We start from the raw sequence: 22,198 nt of genomic DNA on the forward strand, positions 1-22,198 counted from the left end.
ACCACCCCCTGTGGATGTGCACGAGGAGCTAGCTAATGTTAGCGAAGCTAAAACCATTGCGGACCCAGGCACAATGGACCTGATAATTCAAAAGATGACTGATAACATTACTAAAGTGATCGATGCTAAGATAAGAACGGTCTTGGAAGCAATAGCAAGCCATTCAGCTGAAATACAGAGCGTTGTGAAACGTGTTGTTGAGGCGGAAGGAAGAATTGCTGCAGTGGAAACTTCAACTACATCTATGGACGCTAAGATAAAAGCACTTAATAATAATAATAATATATGCCATTTAGCAGACGCTTTTATCCAAAGCGACTTACAGTCATGTGTGCATACATTCTACGTATGGGTGGTCCCGGGGATCGAACCCACTACCCTGGCGTTACAAGCTGAGAAACAGGTGCGCGAAATGGCGGAGCACATTGACGACTTGGATAATCGAGGACGCAGATGCAATATTCGTGTTGTGGGACTCCCGGAAAATTCTGAAGGGACACGTTCAGTAAAATTCTTTGAGGAATGGATCCCTGGCTACCTACAAATGGACACTAAGGCTGGTCGTGTGAAGCTGGACAGAGCCCATCGCTCTCAAGCACCGATACCGGGCCCCAATCAGCGCCCACGGCCGGTGGTTATAAAGTTCCACAACTTCACCGACAAGCAGCGCGTCATGGATGCGGCTAGAAACATCGGCTCTGTTGGTAGTCAACATAAAGGTCCAAAGGTCTCATTCTTCAATGATTACTCCACAGCGGTTGTACGAAGACGCAAAGCGTTTGATGAGGCGAAGGCTCGACTCAGGAGAATGAAGATGGACTACGCACTGTTGTACCCGGCCACATTGAAGATTATGGTCAATGGATCACCTAAAAAGCTCTACACACCTGAAGAGGCTGCTGTGTTTATTGACTCTCTTGGGTAAATAACTTTAAGCTGCACCTCCACAGCATTGAATAACTTTGCTTATTTTTGGTTGAATCTGATCATGAAACAGTGGTGTGAGTCCTCACGTACTCCAGCTCAGTAATATTCATATCTTTATTATTTTTCTTGCTAAAGTAATAGCCACTATAGCTCAGGCTGAGATATGTGTGAATCCATATTGGTGCCCAGGCTTGGTTTTAGGTGGAAGAGCCTCAATCTTCTTCTATTGATTTTATTTTCCATATATATAAAGGATGAGGCTATTGAGCGGCAATGCGGACTTAAGAGTCTACATTGGAGAGTTGAAATCCCCTGTATGTTAGCTATAGTGGGAAAACCCCCTTTTGGATTTTTACATGTTTAATTTTTGGGTTCAGTATAGTTCGAGTTCAGGGTTCATATTTTTTGTTTATGCTCAGTGAGATGGAGGAGAGTTCAACACATGGAAAAAGGTACCACCCCGCTCTTACAGTAGGATCCAGTCTGAATATTGAATGGTCAAGATACAATGGCAGATAACAGACTGCGTGTATGCACGTGGAACATTAGAGGGAGCCATAACCCCATTAAGAGGAAGAAAGTATTGTCTTTTTTGAAAAAATAAAATATTGATATTGCCCTGTTGCAAGAAACCCATTTGGATGGTAAGGAGCACCTGAAATTACAACAAGGAGGGTTTGGTCAAGTGTTTTTCTCATCATTTACATCCAGAAGTAGAGGTGTAGCAATTCTGGTGAAAAAGTACTTACCACTTAAGGTCTTGAATTGTGTGAAAGATAAATTTGGTCGCTTTGTTATAATTAATGGTACTTTATAAGGGCAGAACATTTCCATAATGAATATTTACTTCCCCCCCTGCTCACCCCCCTGATTTCCTCACTAAAGCATTTCTAGACTTTTCAGAATTAAACTCAGACACTGCAGTGGTTGGAGGAGATTTTAACTGCTTGTTGAACCCCCCTTATTGATAAGTCTCCCAGCGGTATAGCTTCACTCTCTCCTCAAGCTAAGTCACTTAAAGTTATTTGTGATGATCTGGGGTATGCGGATGTCTGGAGAGCTTTCCATCCCTCCAACAGAGAGTTCACTTTTTTCTCTGCACCTCATGGATGTCAGACTAGAATAGACTATTTTTTATGCCCAAGACGTCTTTGCAGTCTGTTTTATCTGCTAGGATAGGAAGCATAGTCATATCTGATCATGCTGAGGTGATCCTGGACATAAAACTCAACGGGGCATTCAATCGGTCAAGACATTGGAGGTTGAACACAACCATTCTTAAAGACCATACATTCACATCATATTTTATAACAGAGTTTAAAGCATTTTTCTCTATTAACTCTCAATCAACAGATAACCCCTCGCTCCTTTGGGAGACCTGTAAAGCGTATGCCAGGGGTCTGATTATGTCATACACAGCTACTAAGAGATGGAAAAAGCGGGAAAAGCAAAAAATGTTAGAGGGTGAATTAGGAACTAAAGAGAAGGACTACATTAAAACGCCCACTCCTGCCCTACTAAAGGAAATATCAGTCATTAGATCAACGTTAGACTCTCTCCTAACACAGGATGCTGAAAAGAAAATTAGATTTGTCAGGCAAAAGCTATATGAACATGGCGATAAGCCAGGAAAGTACTTGGCATACCTAGCTAAAAAGAGGGCTGACTCTCAGTCAATTGCTACTATTACTGATTCTGATGGTAATAATTTATATGAAAATAAATTGATAAGTGACTCATTTAAGAAATTTTATACAAACCTTTATGCCTCAGAACTGCCAAAGGATGAACCCAAATGAATGGAGAACTTCTTTGGTAAGATTGAGCTCCCTACTATCTCCGAAGAACAGAGGTCCCTCCTCAATGCCCCTATTACCAAGGAAGAGATAATGTTCGCAATTAAGAATCTGCAAAATGGTAAGGCCCCAGGACCAGATGGGTTTTGTAGTGAGTTCTATAAAGAGTTCCATGGCCTGATCCTTAAGCCATTGCGTGATATGTTTAACCACTCATTTTCAAATGACCAACTCCCTCAAACGCTGAGAGAAGCCAACATTTCACTTATTCTCAAAAAGGGAAAATGTCCAGAGTCTTGTTCCTCGTACAGACCAATTTCCCTTCTGAATGTGGATAGAAAATTGCTTTCTAAAATTCTAGCCACAAGATTAGAGGACTCATTGCCACTAATTGTGAAAGGAGACCAAACTGGCTTCATTAGGGGCCGTAAGTCATGCAACAACGTCAGGCGGCTTCTTAATGTAATTCAAGCCTACCAACAAAGTGCTGTGGATGGTCTTGTGCTCTCCCTAGATGCTGAGAAGGCATTTGATCGTGTGGAGTGGTCTTACCTATTATTTGCTCTAAATAAATTTGGTCTGGGGGACAACTTTATAAAATGGGTGAAAGTTTTATATGATGATCCTCAGGCTGCTGTCCTTACTAATGGGCTACGGTCAAATAGCTTCCCTATACACAGAGGTACCAAACAGGGCTGTCCTTTATCCCCCCTCCTCTTTGCACTCGTTATGGAACCACTGGCCGAGGCCATCAGGGTAACGCCTGCTATACAGGGGCTGCTCATTGGTGATGTTCACCATAAAATAAGCTTGTATGCTGATGATGTGGTCCTTCTGTAGCTCAGTTGGTAGAGCATGGCGCTTGTAACGCCAGGGTAGTGGGTTCGATCCCCGGGACCACCCATACGTAGAATGTATGCACACATGACTGTAAGTCGCTTTGGATAAAAGCGTCTGCTAAATGGCATATATTATTATTATTATTATTATATGATGTGCTGATATTCATCTCTAGTCCCGAGACTTCAATTACACCTCTTATTAATATTATTGAATTATTCAGCGGATTCTCAGGCTACAAGATTAACCTTACTAAGTCAGAGGCTATGCCACTTGGTAGCCTGAATTCTGTACCTAATACTTCTCCCCCCTTCCCTTTTAAATGGTCTCCCTCAGGTTTCATGTATCTGGGTATATTTGTAACTCCTAAATTCCAGCTAATGTACAAAGCCAATTTTGTTCCTTTGTTTGATACAATAAGACAGGATCTGGAGCGCTGGAACTCTCTCCCCATTTCTTGGTTGGGTAGAATATCCCTCTTGAAAATGAACGTTTTACCTAGACTACTTTACCCAATCCAAATGATCCCAGTATTACTCTCCAATAAGGTAATAAAGGGAGTAAATGGATGGCTAAGTTCCTTTATATGGAGTAAGCGCAAGCCAAGACTTAAGATGGCAATATTGCAGCTGCCAAGTTCTATGGGCGGCTTGGACCTGCCCAATATCAAGTTCTATCAATGGTGTGCCCACCTTTGTTATATTTCTGACTGGATCACAAATGATGACTCCTCTATTTGGTTAGACATTGAGACTTCTCTTTCAAAATACCCCTTACAGGATCTTTTATTTTTCAGAAGTTTCAAGTCTGTAGAAGAACACTGCAATAATCCAGTTACAATTAACACACTCAAAGTATGGAGGTCAGTTCAACGCTTCCTGGGAAGGTCCAAACTAACCTCTGCTCTTACCCCAATTCTTAACAACCCAGATTTCAGCCCAGGATTGCTGGATGCTGGCTTTAATTTATGGCTTAATAAGGGCATACGCAGGCTAAACGACTTATTTGCTGATAAGATTTTGTTGTCATTTGAGCAGATGGTCGAGAAATATCGACTCCCAAAGCAGGACTTTTTCCGCTTCCTACAAGTAAGACATTATATTCTGGAGAGCACCACCTTAATTGGTAACCCTGATGTGTCTGTCATTGAAAGAATGCTTTTTTTCCCACAAAGGAAAATGTCTGTAAGTCTGTTTTATGATACTTTAAGGTCCTTTTCTGCTGTCAACACACAGAGGGTGAAACAAGTGTGGGAGAAAGAATTGTCTGTTACTATTGACGAAGAGATGTGGGAGGACATTTGGAGATATGCAAAAACAATATCTATATGTAACCGTACTAGAGCAATCCAATTAAGAATAATACACAGATTGCATATATCCCCAAATCGCAGACATGCTTTTAGCCCCTCATCCTCTTCCCCTCAGTGTCTTAAATGCAAAACTGATACAGGCACCCTAACACATTGTTTATGGTCATGTACCAAAATACAAAGATACTGGTCTGGTGTCCTGCAAGAAATTGAAAAGATCCTAGGGGTTGATCTAGAATTGGACCCAGTTTCTTTACTGTTAGGTCTCCCTAGTAGGCATGTTACTTCTGTCTGTAAAAGGAGGCTTTACAACATCCTTACCTTCGCAGCGAGGAAAAACATCCTTTTACAGTGGATTAGTGATAAGGTTCCTTCTATTAAAGACTGGCATAAGATACTATTTGAATGGGTGCCTCTGGAATATCTGACATGTACATTGCATTCTAAAACAGACCAGTTCTACAAAGTATGGGAACCTTATCTAAATTATCTAGAACCTGAGGTATCAACTATTATGCTGCAAGGATTCTCTTAGAATGGCGGGGATCTATGTATTCCAGAACTACACTGTACGTTCCATGTGTGGAACCTAACCTCTTGGATTAAAACTGAGCTTTTTTGTTTAATTTCTGTTTGTAAGTTTGTTTAAAATGTATGTATTGAGAGACGCAATGATGGTGATGGGGTGAGAGAGGCACAGAGCGGGAAGAGGAAAATGGTGTGCGTATGTATGGGTGTGTGTAGGTGTGTGCGTGCGTGCGTGTATGCATAGGTGTGTGTATATGCATGGGTATATGTATATGTGTGTATGTATGTATGTGTATATATATAGATATGGGTAAGTGGGGGCTGTTTTTCTTTTTGTTCTGTGTGCTTTGTCTCTGTTGTATCTCTTAATATGGGTGAAAATTGTGAAATTTCAATAAAAGTACTGTTACAAAAAAAATAATGGGAATTGATGGAAAATGATGAAAATATATCACTAGCCACTTTAAACAATGCTACCTTATATAATGTTACTTACCCTACATTATTCATCTCATATGCATATGTATATACTGTACTCTACATCATCGACTGCATCCTTATGTAATACATGTATCACTAGCCACTTTAACTATGCCACTTTGTTTACTTTGTCTACACACTCATCCCATATGTATATACTGTACTCGATACCATCTACTGTATGCTGCTCTGTACCATCACTCATTCATATATCCTTATGTACATGTTCCTTATCCCCTTACACTGTGTATAAGACAGTAGTTTTGGAATTGTTAGTTAGATTACTTGTTGGTTATCACTGCATTGTCGGAACTAGAAGCACAAGCATTTCGCTACACTCACATTAACATCTGCTAACCATGTGTATGTGACAAATAAAATTTGATTTGATTTGAATTCCAATGTTTAGGACATTCTTCTATTCCTCTGGTATAGAGGTCCTGGATGGCAGGAAGCTTGGCTCCAGTGATGTACTGGGCCGTATGCACTACCCTCGATGGTGCAGCTGTAGAACCTTTTGAGGATCTGAGGACCCATGCCCAATCTTTTCAGTCTCCTGAGGGGGAATAGATTTTGTCGTGCCCTCTTCACAGCTGTCTTGGTGTGTTTGGACCATGTTAGTTTGCTGGTGATGTAGACAAAAGTGTCTGCTAAATGGCATATATTAATGTATTTTTATTATTTATTACAACTGCTTAGTTACCAGTCTGTTTATGCTTGTTATTCTATGATTATATATGACAACTGCTTGGTTACCAGTCTGTTTATGCTTTATCCAAATCCTTTGAGTCTGATGAGTCAGATCAGAAACCAGGCCCCCAGAAAACCCTAGACTAGACCTGGGTTACCCAACTCTAACCCCACGAGGTCCAGAGCCTGCTGCCTTCTGTTCTAGATGATCATTAATTACACACACCTGGTGTCCCAGTTCTAAATCAGTCCCTGATTAGAGGGGAACAAGTAATAAAATGCAGTGGTCCTGGCTTTGAGGTCCAGAGTTGAGTTTGAGGGAACTAGACCATTCTAAAGCCACTCACCTCTTCATGACCTCTGCAGTGAAGGCTGTGATCAGGGCCAGGTGCAGATCCAAGGACTCCACTCCATGTTTTACTACCAGAGTACACAGGTCAGACAGGCTGGGGGTGAAATGTCCCAAGGTGTAACTGGACAGGTAGAGCTTGTTAACCCTCCCCATGCCAGACCCCCACAGCTGGCCCACCCAGACATCCACCATAGACAGGGACAGACTGGACAGGTTCTGGAACACAGACAGAGACTTCGGCTCTACCCTTCGCACCGGGTTTCCACTCAGATCCAGGATCCGGATCCTGGACAGGAGCACTGTGGGCCACGGATTGGATCCAGAGCAGCCTCCGTTCTGGATGGAGCTGACCATGCTGCCAGGCAGCTCCAGGGTCTCTAGTTTCTCCATCCCAGGGGAGAGGAGACAGAACAGTTCCCCCAGGTCTCTCGCTCCAGCCCTGTCCACCCTCAGGCTCCTCACCCGTACCAGGGGATCCAGCAGAGTAGGGGGGGCCAGGGCCAGACTCATACCAGCCAGGGTGAGCTCCTCCAGGCTAGACAGGCCCTGGAACACCCCTGGCTCCAGTGTGACGTTCACTCCCCCCCAGGAGGAGGAGACGAGGATGTGGAGGAACCTTAGTTTGGGCAGACCAGCGAAGGCCCCTGAGGTCACCTGTGAAAAAAGGGGATACACACACATCTAGGATTAAAAATATGGGCTGAATCAATGAATAACAGCTACACACGTGTGTGTACACACACACACACACACACACACACACACACACACACACACACACACACACACACACACACACACACACACACACACACACACACACACACACACACACACACACACACACACACGTGTACCTTTGCCAGGTGTGAGCCATCCAAATAGAGGTGCTCCAGGAGGGGAATGTGAGAGAAGGAGTCTGCAGGCAGGGAGGAGGAGGAGTGAAGGATACAAAGAGAACGCACATCAGGAAACACCTCCTCCAGCCCAGACCTGAGATAAAGAAAGATAAGATTAGTGATTGATTCTTCTATACACTGCTCCAAAAAAATAAAGGGAACACTAAAATAACACATCCTAGATCTGAATGAATGAAATATTCTTATTAAATATTTTTTTCTTTACATAGTTGAATGTGCTGACAACAAAATCGAACAAAAATGATCAATGGAAATCAAATGTATCAACCCATGGAGGTCTGGATTTGGAGCCAAACAAAATTAAAGTGGAAAACCACACTACAGGCTGATCCAAATTTGATGTAATGTCCTTAAAACAAGTCAAAATTAGGCTCAGTAGTGTGTGTGGCCTCCACGTGCCTGTATGACCTCCCTACAATGCCTGGGCATGCTCCTGATGAGGTGGCGGATGGTCTCCCGAGGGATCTCCTCCCAGACTAAAGCATCTGCCAACTCCTGGACAGTCTGTCGGGCAACGTGGTGTTGGTGGATGGTGCGAGACATGATGTCCCAGATGTGCTCAATTGGATTCAGGTCTGGGGAACGGGCGGGCCAGTCCATAGCATCACTGCCTTCCTCTTCCAGTAACTGCTGATACACTCCAGCCACATGAGGTCTAGCATTGTCTTGCAGTAGGAGGAACCCAGGGCCAACCGCACCAGCATGTGGTCTCACAAGGGGTCTGAGGATCTCATCTCGGTACCTAATGGCAGTCAGGCTACCTCTGGCGAGCACATGGAGGGCTGTGCGGCCCCCCTAAGAAATGCCACCCCACACCATGACTGACCCACCACCAAACCGGTCATGCTGGAGGATGTTGCAGGCAGCAGAACGTTCTCCACGGCGTCTCCAGACTCTGTCACGTCTGTCACATGTGCTCAGTGTGAACCTGCTTTCATCTGTGAAGAGCACAGGGCGCCAGTGGCGAATTTGCCAATCTTGGTGTTCTCTGGCAAATGCCAAACGTCCTGCACGGTGTTGGGCTGTAAACACAACCCCCACCTGTGGACGTCGGGCCCTCATACCACCCTCATGGAGTCTGTTTCTGACCGTTTGAGCAGACACATGCACATTTGTGGCCTGCTGAAGGTCATTTTGCAGGGCTCTGGCAGTGCTCCTTCTGCTCCTCCTTGCACTGAGGCAGAGGTAGCAGTCCTGCTGCTGGGTTGTTGCCCACCTACGGCCTCCTCCATGTCTCCTGATGTACTGGCCTGTCTCCTCGTAGCGCCTCCATGCTCTGGACACTACGCTGACAGACACAGCAAACCTTCTTGCCACAGCTCGCATTGATGTGCCATCCTGGATGAGCTGCACTACCTGAGCCACTTGTGTGGGTTGTAGACTACGTCTCATGCTACCACTAGAGTAAAAGCACCGCCAGCATTCAAAAGTGACCAAAACATCAGCCAGGAAGCATAGGAACTGAGAAGTGGTCTGTGGTCATCACCTGCAGAACCACTCCTTTATTGGGGGTGTCTTGCTACATGCCTATAATTTCCACCTGTCATCTATTCCATTTGCACAACAGCATGGGATATTTATTGTCAATCAGTGTTGCTTCCTAAGTGGACAGTTTGATTTCACAGAAGTGTGATTGACTTGGAGTTACATTGTGTTGTTTAAGTGTTCCCTTTATTTTTTTGAGCAGTAATATATATATATATATATATATATATATATATATATATATACACACACACACACACACACAGTACCAGTCTAAAGTTTGAACACACCTACTCATTCAAGGTTTTCTCTTTATTTTTACTATTTTCTTCATTGTTGTAATGAATACGACGGGAGACAGAGAGCTGGTTTCAAGCGCAGGGCGCAGCAGGTGTTCATTTGTAAAGGACCACAGGAGGAAGCAGGTAGCTGGGTCCAGGGGCAGGCAACAGGCAACAGTACAGGCATGGAGAAGGCTAATGACGTAGTGCAGGAGATCAGGCGTACAGCACAAGCAGGGAATAGGCTAAACGGCGTCGTTAGTGAGGATGGCCAAAACAATGGTACACATGAGGACTAATACGGAAAGACCCAGAGCTCCAAATAGAAACATGTATCAAAATAAAGAATACCTCACAATGACAAGGTGCAAAGAACTGGACTAAATAGTGTGTGTAAATGACATACAGGTGTGTGAACAGGTGATCAGAGTTCAGGTGATTGGGATCTGGAGAGTGAGCTGCCTTCAGGGGATCTATGTGTTTGAGAGTTTAAGTTGGAAAAATACATTACAATTGTAGAATAATAGTGAAGACATCAAAACTATTAAATAACACATATGGAATCATGTAGTAACCAAAAAGTATTCAACAAATCAAAATATATTTTATATTTGAGATTCTTCAAAGTAGCCACCCTTTGCCTTGATGACAGATTTGCACTCGGCATTCTCTCAACCAGCTTCACCTGGAATGCTTTTCCAACAGTATTGTTGGAGTTCCCACTCATGCTGAACACTTGTTGGCTGCTTTTCCTTCACTCTGTTTGGGATGAGTTGGACTGCAATCTCAATTGGGTTGAAGTCAGGTGATTGTGGTGGCCAGGTCATTTGTGTCAGCACTCTCCTTCTTGGTCAAATAGCCCTTACACAGCCTGGAGGTGTGTTGGGTCATTGTCCTTGTTGAAAAACAAATGACAGTACCACTAAGCGCAAACCAGATGGGATGGTGTATCACTGCATAATGCTGTGGTAGCCATGCGGGTTAAGTGTGCCTTGAATTCTAAATAAATCACAGACAGTGTCTCCATCAAAGCACCCCCACACCTCCTCCTCCATGCTTCACGGTAGGAACCACACATGTTGTCTCACAAAGACACAGCGGTTGGAACCAAAAATCTAAAACTTGGTCTCATCAGAATAAAGGACAGATTTCCACCGGTCGAATATCCATTGCTCGTGTTTCTTGGTCCAAGCAAGTCGTTTCTTATTATTGGTGTCCTTTAGTAGTGGTTTCTTTGCAGCAAGCCTGATTCATGCAGTCTCCTCTGAACAGTTGATGTTGAGATGAGTCTGCTACTTGAACTCTGAAGCATTTATTTGTGCTTTCATTTCTGAGGCTGGTAACTCTAATGAACTTATCCTCCGCAGCAGAGGTAACTCTGGGTCTTCCTTACCTGTGGCGGTCCTCATGGGAGTGAGTTTCCTCATAGCGCTGGATGGTTTTTGCGACTTTCAAAATTCTTGACATTTCTGGATTGACTGACCATCTCTTAAAGTAATGATGGACTGTCGTTTCTCTTTGCTTATTTGAGCTGTTCTTACTATAATATGGGCTTCTGTATACTATCCCTACCTTGTCACAACACAATTGATTGGCTCAAACGCATTAAGAAGGAAAGAAATTCCGCAAATTAACTTTTAACAAGGCACACGTGTTAATTGAAATGTATTCCAGGTGACTACCTCATGAAGCTGGTTGAGAGAATCAAAGGGTGTGCAAAGCTGTCATAAAGTCAAACAGTGGCAGCTTTGAAGAACCTTAAGTAAAAAATATATTTGGATTTGTATAACACTTTTTTGGTTACTGAATGATTCCATGTGTTATTTCATAGTTTAGATGTCTTCACTATAATTCCACAATGTAGAACATTTTAGAAAACCACTTGAATGAGGTGTCCAAACTTGTCTCTATCAGTTTTGCACATCGAGTGCATTGGGCAGCTGGGAGGAGGTGTTCTTATTTTCCATGGACTTACAGTGTCCCCATACTTTTTTTAGTTTGTGTTGCAGTAGGCAAATTTCTGCTTGAAAAAGCTAGCCTTGGCTTTAACTGCCTGTGTATATTGGTTTCTAGCTTCCCTGAAAAGTTGCATATCACGGGGGCTGTTCGATGCGAATGTAGAACGCCATAGGATCTTTTTGTGTTGGTTAAGGGCAGTCAGGTCTGGAGAGAACCAAGGGCTATATCTGTTCCTGGTTCTACATTTCTTGAATGGGGCATGCTTATTTAAGATTGTGTGGAAGGCATTTAGAAAAATAACCAGGCATCCTCTACTGACGGGATAAGGTCAATATCCTTCCAGGATCCCCCGGCCAGATCGATTAGAAAGGCCTGCTCACTGAAGTGTTTCAGGAAGCGTTTTACAGTGATGAGTGGAGGTCGTTTGACCGCTGACCCATTACGGATGCAGGCAATGAGGCAGACTGAGGAATGAGGCAGACTAGACTGTATGATGATTTAATATTGTATAGCGCTGGTCTCTGTTCTATTGTCCTGGTTGTATGTAACCTACCTGAGGTTAGTGATCTCTGTTCTATTGTCCTGGTTGTATGTAACCTACCTGAGGTCAGTGATCTCTGTGCACTCAGCATAGGGTCCCAGGCCAGGCTTAAGGGAACATTGTATGAACCCTCCGATGTCTTTCTGTACATACAGATCCTCCTCATAGCAGTCACAGTGACGCCTGATCACCCCTTCTGCTCCGTCACACACACACAAGAGCAGCAGCACACTCACACCGGGCCTCCACACCCAAAACACAAACGTCATTCTTGGTGTTAGACCTAAATGAAACACAGAATATTTATGTTACAGCACACTTTTTATTAGAACTACATGGCATACAGTCATTTCATAATCCTCATAACAAACACCTAATTAACAATCAATAAATTCCAAGTCCATACCAGCTGATAGGAAACCAAAATGGACTATACAAGTGAAGAACAGGACAGTCAAAGTGAAGTAGGACAGCTCACCTCAGTGTTCCGTGTTTAAAAACCGTCTTCCTGCCAGACCTCTGTGCTTCTATAGAGGGAGAGGTCTGTACTTCTGTCGACACCTAGACCGCTACAGTCTCGTGCAGAATACTAGAGAACAACCTTTAAATATGTCTTGAGAAAAGGGAAGTGAAAACAATGTCTTTACTGCAAAAGTTGTTATGCAGGTTTAAAATAGTCAGATAGAGGTTCTCTGTGGCTGTGTAGTGCTGAAGGTTAATTACCAGACCTGTAACGGACAGAACAGCAATACTTTTCATTCTCACCTCTATCAGTCGGCATAAAGCTGACATTTTGGACACAACAACATGACAACTGTTCTTCAGAAGGTCAACGCTTCATTTATTAGGTTGCTTTTATCACAATCGTACCATGTTACATTTGCACATTTAAATCACATAAAGTGGAGTTTTCAACGATGCCTCTGTAAGCCCACGTGGTTCAACTTGAATGTCCGTTCAATCAATGTTTTAATGAGTGGATCTGGGCTTGTCAATCATCAGACTTACACAGTTACCATCATGTAAACATTAGGGCATCAGTCAGACTTGATTTTACAGCCCTGCTTCATCTGGTATCTACCAGGTATTTACTATGAAACTATGGTAACAGTCATACCTTTTGGCACTTATCTCAAAGAATTCAACAGAATTAGAAACTCTTAAAATTAACTTTTTTTAAAAATAATAAGTTGTCATTAGGTGGATATTCTAATGATCATTCTACTATTTAAGTAAATACCTGGTAAATACAGGAGTGTAAAGTAGTTGAACCACAACATTCAACTGTTTACTTTCCTGAAGACAATCCTTATCTTACGTGCCATGAGCATTTTGCTTCATAATAACTGTTGCAACATAACCAAAAGTAAAGACGTTTTAGTGTTTTCAATACATTCCCTCTTTATCCAAAGGGATGGATGCATGGTCATCATATTACATGGTCTCCAAAGCAAGTTAATGTGCCTTCTGACATTTATACAGAATATATCATTCAAATAGTTTGTAAGTGTGTGGTGTTTTAGTGCACTATTTACAACCTGTTGAACATTGCCATGAAAATAAAGACCTGCATCACCATCACGTTACATTCACTCCTCCTCAGTACTTTAGTCACTTTGTAAATCTATCCTTTAATAAAGACCACGTCTCACAAACAAACATCAAGTTATTCATTAATAAGTTACCAGAAATGATTGACATGAATGAAAGCTACCAACGCTACATGCCGCCAGTGAAAGGGTTAACTTGGCAGTGCACAATGCATAGTGTAATCTACAGCGGAAACACACTCCTCTTTATGAAACAGTGTTACACCACTTTTCTAGGCTAGCGATCCTGGGTGGTTTGGTTTCCTATGGGGACAGGAAGAGGTTAGGCGAGGGGCTGATTTGGGCCATTGAGAGACAAGTTCTAGTCCCCTCCGACTAGCTATGTTAAGACTGCTGGACGGACCTCTGTTTCCTCAGTGCCACTGGCCTGCTAGTCTCTCTCTCTACTCCCATCAACAACTTCACAGATCCCTCTGAAATGAATGCCTGAGGTGTGTGTGTTTGTGTGTAATACATTATTCATTCAGACCTTTAAACTGTTGAAATGGAAAATAGCATAAGATTAAAGACATTAGTAGATTGTGTGTGTGTGTGTGTGTGTGTGTGTGTGTGTGTGTGTGTGTGTGTGTGTGTGTGTGTGTGTGTGTGTGTGTGTGTGTGTGTGTGTGTGTGTGTGTGTGTGTGTGTGTGTGTGTGTGTGTGTGTGTGTGTGTGGTCGTGTTTCACTATATTTGTGGGGACCAGAAGTCCCCACAAGAATAGTCAACAAACAAATTTGACCAACTGGGGCCATTTTGTTAGTCCCCAAGATCAAATGCTATTTTTAGGGGGTTTAGGGTTAAGGTTAGAATTGGTGTTATGGTTAGAATTAAGTTCAGGGTTAGGAGCTAGGTTTAGTTTTGGGGTTAGGAGCTAGGTTTAGTTTTGGGGTTAGGAGCTAGGTTTAAGGATTAATGTTAGGGTACAGGATTTTGAATGGATTAGTTATACAAGGTTAGATATACAAAACTGTGTGTGTGTGTGTATAACATATATCTATATATCCGTTCAAAGGTTTGGGGTCACTTAGAAATGCCCTCGTTTATGAAAGAAAAGCTAATTTTCTGTCCTTTAAAATATCAAATTGATCAGAAATACAGTGTAGACATGGTTAATGTTGTAGATGACTAGTAGCTAGAAACGGCTGATTTTTAATGGAATATCTACATAGGCGTATAGAGGCCCATTATCAGCAACCATCACTCCTGTGTTCCATCACTCCTGTGTTAGCTAATTCAATTTTAAAAGGATAATTAATCATTAGAAAACCCTTTTGCAATTATGTTAGCACAGTTGAAAACTATTGTACTGATTAAAGAAGCAATAAAACTGGCCTTTAGACTAGTTGAGTATCTGGAGCATCAGCATTTGTGATTACAGGCTCAAAATGGCCAGAAATAAAGTGCTTTCTTCAGAAACTCGTCAGTCTATTCTTGTTCTGAGAATTGACTGCTATTCAATGCGAGAAATTGCCAAGAATCTGAAGATCGCGTACCACGCTGTGTAATACTCCCTTCAAAGAACAGCGCAAACTGGCCCTAACCAGAATAGAAGGAGGAGTGGGAGGCCCCGGTGCACAACTGAGCAAGAAGACAAGTACATTGAAGTGTCTAGTTTAAGAAACAGACGACTCACAAGTTCTCAACTGGCAGCTTCATTAAATAGTACCCACAAAACACCAGTCTCAACGTCAACAGTGAAGAGGCGACTCCGGGATGCTGGCCTTCTAGGCAGAGTTCCTCTGTCCAGTGTCTGTGTTCTTTTGCCCATCTTAATCTTTTATTTTTATTGGCCAGTCTGAGATATGGCTTTTTCTTTGCAACTCTGCCTCGAAGGCCAGCATCCCGGAGTCGCCTCTTCACTGTTGACGTTGAGACTGGTGTTTTGCGGGTACTATTTAATGAAGCTGCCAGTTGAAGATTTGCGAGGCATCAGTTTCTCAAACTAGACACTAATGTTTTCTAATGATCAATTAGCCTTTTAAAATGATAAACTTGGATTAGCTAACACAACGTGCCATTGGAACACAGGAGTGATGGTTGCTGAAAACGGGCCTCTGTACGCCTATGTAGATATTCCATAAAAAAAATCAGCAGTTTCCAGCTACAATAGTAATTTACAACACTAACAATGTCTACATTGTATTTCTGATCAATCTTATTTTAAAAAGACACTCAAAAAAGTACTTTTCTTTCAAAAACAAGGACATTTCTAAATGACCCCAAACTTTTGAACAGTAGTATATAGACTGCTCAAAAAAATAAAGGGAACACTTAAACAACACAATGTAACTCCAAGTCAATCACACTTCTGTGAAATCAAACTGTCCACTTAGGAAGCAACACTGATTGACAATAAATTTCACATGCTGTTGTGCAAATGAAATAGACAACAGGTTGAAATTATAGGCAATTAGCAAGACACCCCCAATAACGGAGTGGTTCTACAGGTGGTGACCACAGACCACTTCTCAGTTCCTATGCTTCCTGGCTGATGTTTTGGTCACTTTTGAATGCTGGCGGTGCTTTCACTCTAGTGGTAGCATGAGACGGAGTCTACAACCCACACGAGTGGCTCAGGTAGTGCAGCTCATCCAGGATAGCACATCAATGCGAGCTGTGGCAAGAAGGTTTGTTGTGTCTGTCAGCGTAGTGTCCAGAGCATGGAGGCGCTACGAGGAGACAGGCCAGTACATCAGGAGACGCGGAGGAGGCCGTAGGTGGGCAACAACCCAGCAGCAGGACCGCTACCTCCGCCTTTGTGCAAGGAGGAGCAGAAGGAGCACTGCCAGAGCCCTGCAAAATTACCTCCAGCAGGCCACAAATGTGCATGTGTCTGCTCAAACGGTCAGAAACAGACTCCATGAGGGTGGTATGAGGGCCCGATGTCCACAGGTGGGGGTTGTGCTTACAGCCAAACACCGTGCAGGACATTTGGCATTTGCCAGAGAACACCAAGATTGGCAAATTCGCCACTGGCGCCCTGTGCTCTTCACAGATTAAAGCAGGTTCACACTGAGCACATGTGACAGACGTGACAGAGTCTGGAGACGCCGTGGAGAACGTTCTGCTGCCTGCAACATCCTCCAGCATGACCGGTTTGGCGGTGGGTCAGTCATGGTGTGGGGTGGCATTTCTTTGGGGGGCCGCACAGCCCTCCATGTGCTCGCCAGAGCTAGCCTGACTGCCATTAGGCACCGAGATGAGATCCTCAGACTCATTGTGAGACCACATGCTGGTGCGGTTGGCCCTGGGTTCCTCCTAATGCAAGACAATGCTAGACCTCATGTGGCTGGAGTGTATCAGCAGTTACTGGAAGAGGAAGGCAGTGATGCTATGGACTGGCCCGCCCGTTCCCCAGACCTGAATCCAATTGAGCACATCTGGGACATCATGTCCATCCACCAACGCCACGTTGCACCACAGACTGTACAGGAGTTGGCGGATGCTTTAGTCCAGGTTTTGGAGGAGATCCCTCAGGAGACCATCCGCCATCTCATCAGGAGCATGCCCAGGCGTTGTAGGGAGGTCATACAGGCACGTGGAGGCCACACACACTACCGAGCCTCATTTTGACTTGTTTTAAGGACATTACATCAAATTTGGATCAGCCTGTAGTGTGGTTTTCCACTTTAATTTTGAGTGTGACTCCAAATCCAGACCTCCATGGGTTGATAAATCTGATTTCCATTGATAATTTGTGTAATTTTGTTGTCAGCACATTCAACTATGTAAAGAAAAAAGTATTTAATAAGAATATTTCATTAATTCAGATCTAGGATGTGTTATTTTAGTGTTCCCTTTATTGTTTGGAGCAGTATATATATATATATATATATATATATATATATATATATATATATATATATATATATATACACACACACACACGTGTGTTGCTCCTCCTAAATTCTACCTTGCAGCACATCCATCTATTTTCCTCCATCTTTATCTTTCTGCTCCTCCTGACATGCGTTGACTCCCTTTCTCACTCCATCACACCCGTCCTCTCCCACTATCCTTCTTCCACTTCTCCCTCTCTCCCCCCCCTGGAACTGAAAACCTGTTCATTGCCTCTTCCTCAAAGTCATCCATCTCCTCCTCTACCTCCTCATCCTCCACCATATCCTCTAAGATGTCATCCACATCCTCCACAAAGTCCTTGAAGCTCATCTGGTCGTGAACGAACACTCCGTCACTGAAGAACTCCTTGGTTAGCTTACTGAGCTCCTCCCTCTTGGAGGCCTCCACCCCCACCCTCTCTGCCTTGACCAGGTAACCCAGGAGCAGGGCCTCAAACTCCGGCATGGTGACAGGGAGCAGCCCCTCTGCCTGGGCGCAGGCCTCCACTGAACTGCAGTGGGTTTGAGGGTTGGGTTTGTGCTGCAGTCGTTCTCTCTGGTGGCTCCAGTAGTCAGGTTGCTCAAGGGGGGGTCTTCGGTGAGTTTGGGGAGGGCCCTTTTCTCTCCTTCTCATCTCTTTCTGCCCTTCCTTAGAGTAGTGGTGGTGGTGGTGGTGGTGGTCCTTCTCGTACTGGTCATTCCCTCGGTCCTTTTTCCAGTTCTCACCGTTTCTCTCCTCCTTCAATCCTTCCATCTTTCTATTTCCATCAGACCACTCATTTTCTCTCCTGTTGTCCTTACTCTTCCACTCTTTACTGATGTCTTTCTTTCTGTCTTTCTTTGTCCAATCTTTTTCTCCCTTCCACTCCTTTTTCTCTCCTCTCTCCTTCCATCCTTTGCCAAGGTCCTTATAGTCCTCCTTCTCTCCCTTCCACTCATCCCTGCCCTCGTTCCAAACTCCTTTTCTTAGATGTTTCTCCTCTTTTCCATTCTTCTCTCCCTTCCACTCATCCCTGCCCTCAACCCAACCTCCTTTTCTTCGATTGTTGTCCTCTTTTCCATTCTTCTCTCCCTTCCACTCATCCCTGCCCTCAACCCAACCTCCTTTTCTTTGATTGTTGTCCTCTTTTCCATACTTATCTCCCTTCCACTCATCCCTGCCCTCGTTCCAACCTCCTTTTCTTCGATTGTTGTCCTCTTTTCCATTCTTCTCTCCCTTCCACTCATCCCTGCCCTCATTCCAACCTCCTTTCTTTTGATTGGTCTCTTTTCCCTTCCGCTCATCCTTGCCTTTCTTCCACTCCTTGCTATCACTCCATCTTTCAGGTGTTTCCTTTTTCCAATCTTTCTCCACCTTCCAGTCTTTTTTCTCCCTCTTCTCCTTCCATTCCATCTTGTTTCCTCTGTCCTTCCATGGTTTGCCCTCATCCCCTCTGCTTGATTTATCTTTCTTCCATTCTCCCTTCTTGTCTTCTTTCTTCTTCCACGCTTTCTCCTCTTTTCCTTCTTTCTCCTGGTCATATTTTCCACTTCTCCACTCTTTTCCAACCTTATAATCCTTCTTCCCTCCCTTATTCCAATCAGTCTTCCCTCCCTTATTACAATCCTTCTTCCCTCCCTTATTACAATCCTTCTTCCCTCCCTTATTACAATCATTCTTCCCTCCCTTATTACAATCATTCTTCCCTCCCTTATTACAATCATTCTTCCCTCCCTTATTCCAATCCGCCTCCTCTTCCTTCAAATCTTTTTTCACTCCCTTCCCTGGCTTCTTGCCCTCCCTCTCCATCGTTCCTGCTGTGTTCTGGCTGTCATCCCCAGCTTGGCCAGAGGGGGGCGGGACAGAGGCAGAGACTGGAGGTGGAGCTGCATCCTTGGCTACGGAAAGAAATTAAGATAATTAGATATTTTTGTGTTTGGTTGCATGTGTGTGTTGTGTGTGTGTGTTAGATCAGTCACTGTGGCTATTAGTGTCACTAGCTAGCGCTTTCCCCTTGTCCTCTTCCTCCCTCTCTCCTACACATTCTCTACTCCCTCTCCCAACACATTCCCTACTCCCCTCCCTCTCCCCTATACATTCCCTACTCCCCTCCCTCTCCCTACACATTCCCTACTCCCCTCCCTCTCCCCTACACATTCCCTACTCCCCTCCCTCTCCCCTACACATTCCCTACTCCCCTCCCTCTCCCCTACACATTCCCTACTCCCCTCCCTCTCCCCTACACATTCCCTACTCCCCTCCCTCTCTCCTACACATTCCATACTCCCCTCCCTCTCTCCTACACAGACCTGTGGGTTCAAATACTACTGGGAATCTTCCAATTACTTTTAGGGATCGCTTTAGCATGCCTGGTATACCAGGTGGGCGGGGCTTGCAGTTAAGACAATTTTGTGCCATGCATTCTCAATCAACCCCAGCTAAAGTACAGTATTGTAAATGATTTAAAAAGTATTTGAAGCCAGGTCTACAGCTTAGTACCTGTGCTGTGTTTTAGTTCAGTCACTGTGGCTCTGAGTGTCTCTAGATCCTTCTGTAAGACAGGAACAGACTCCAGCTCTCTCTTCATCCTCTCGTTCTCCTTCTGAAGGACAGGGAGCGACGTCATCTCTTTCTTCAGCCTACCGTGCTCCTTCTCCACCTCCTCCCTCTTCTTTCTCTCCTTCCCTCCATCCTCCGCCTCCTTCTGTGCTACTTTTAGCTCCTCTTTCTGTGCCTGATAAAAAAAAACATACCAAAGAGGACCCCTTGAGAATATAGGCAGCACACACACACAGTTGTACATTATGTCAGAAAGAAAGAGAGAGGGGGAGAGGAAGAGAGAGTGAGACACAGCGAGGGGCCTACCAGGAGTTGGGCTTGCAGTACAGCTATCCGTGGGTCTTCTTTAGCCAGTTTATTCAGTTGGTCTGTACTGTCAACTTCTACAGGTGGTGGAAGAGGAACCTCAGGATTCAGCCATTCCTTTGATAACACACACACAGACAAACATTACACACACAGACAAACATTACACATACACACAGACAAACATTACACAGACAAACATTACACACACACACACACAGACAAACATTACACACACACACAGACAAACATTACACACACACACAGACAAACATTACACACACACACACACACACATTACACACACACACACACACATTACACACACACACATTACACACACACACACACATTACACACACACACACACACACACACACACACACACACACACACACACACACACACACACACACACACACACACACACACACACACACACACACACACACACACACACACACACACACATTACACACAAACATTACACACAAACATTACACACACACACACACACACACAGACAAACATTACACACACACACACAGACAAACATTACACACACACACACACACACACAAACACACACATTACACACAAACACACACACACACAAACATTACACACACACACAGACAAACATTACACACAAACATTACACACACAAACATTACACACACACACAAACATTACACACACACACAAACATTACACACACACAGACAAACATTACACACACACACAGACAAACATTACACACACACACACACAGACAAACATTACACACACAGACAAACATTACACACACAGACAAACATTACACACACACACACACAGACAAACATTACACACACACACACACAGACAAACATTACACACACAGACAAACATTACACACACAGACAAACATTACACACACACACACACACACACACACACACACACACACACACACACACACACACACACACACACACACACACACACACACACACACACACACACACACACACACACAACCATTTGAATGTTGAAGTTAGAGGGGATAAGATAGAAAGAGGCTGACCTGTTTTCCCACCACCTCTGTTTCTCTCAGGTCCCTGGCATCATAGTCCCCCTCTGGAAGCACAACAGCTGTTATAACGCATCACAACACTGACACAGAATATTACAATGCATTATATCACAGTTATAACAAGTATAATGCATCATAAAGACAATGGAGACAACCACAGACATATCACACAATACATATATCATTGGGGACAATACACATCACTCTACACACAAACACTAGGATGCACTATCACCACGACAACAACACACAAGGATGGAATGCAACACAGTGCATCAGTGCATGTCAGGAGCCTCCTCATCAAAGCATTGAGAAACAACATGAAGCATCAAAACACACTCAAATGGTGTCATGAGGATGGTCAGGCAACATTCACCTGCACAAAGCCCCCTCAGCATGCACACACACACGCGCGTTATCATTATCAACGTGCCCTTGTCATTTGTAATTGGCTAAGTAACCCTTCAGTTATACAGGGGGAAAAAAACTAAATCATTAAGCGAATATCAATTTCTAACATTCATTGAATAGTAATATTATATACAGTGTAGATCTAGAGAGAGCAGTGCATCTTGGGAAAGCATGGAGAGCACTGTCAACCAAGCATGTGAGTGTTAATCGCATAACACTCCTCTTTTCCTCTGACACACACACACACACACACACACACACACACACACACACACACACACACACACACACACACACACACACACACACCCTACCATCATCCAGGT

General features: G+C 43.8%; 1 protein-coding gene across 1 annotated transcript in view; it reads right to left on the bottom strand.

Moving 5' to 3' along the window:
• Positions 1 to 14,361, bottom strand: part of LOC124005508 (toll-like receptor 12) — a 31,374-nt gene extending 17,013 nt beyond the window's left edge. Inside the window, exons 1-4 of the mRNA XM_046314845.1 lie at positions 12,590 to 14,361; positions 12,172 to 12,394; positions 7,783 to 7,918; positions 6,921 to 7,579 (exon numbers count right to left, since the gene is read on the bottom strand). Coding sequence (XP_046170801.1) covers positions 6,921 to 7,579; positions 7,783 to 7,918; positions 12,172 to 12,380 — 1,004 coding nt within the window. The 5' untranslated portion in view covers positions 12,381 to 12,394; positions 12,590 to 14,361. The remainder of the gene's footprint in view (positions 1 to 6,920; positions 7,580 to 7,782; positions 7,919 to 12,171; positions 12,395 to 12,589) is intronic.
• Between the last annotated feature and the right edge of the window lie 7,837 nt (positions 14,362 to 22,198).

Source organism: Oncorhynchus gorbuscha, linkage group LG19, assembly GCF_021184085.1.
Source record: "Oncorhynchus gorbuscha isolate QuinsamMale2020 ecotype Even-year linkage group LG19, OgorEven_v1.0, whole genome shotgun sequence".
Lineage (NCBI taxonomy): Eukaryota > Metazoa > Chordata > Actinopteri > Salmoniformes > Salmonidae > Oncorhynchus > Oncorhynchus gorbuscha.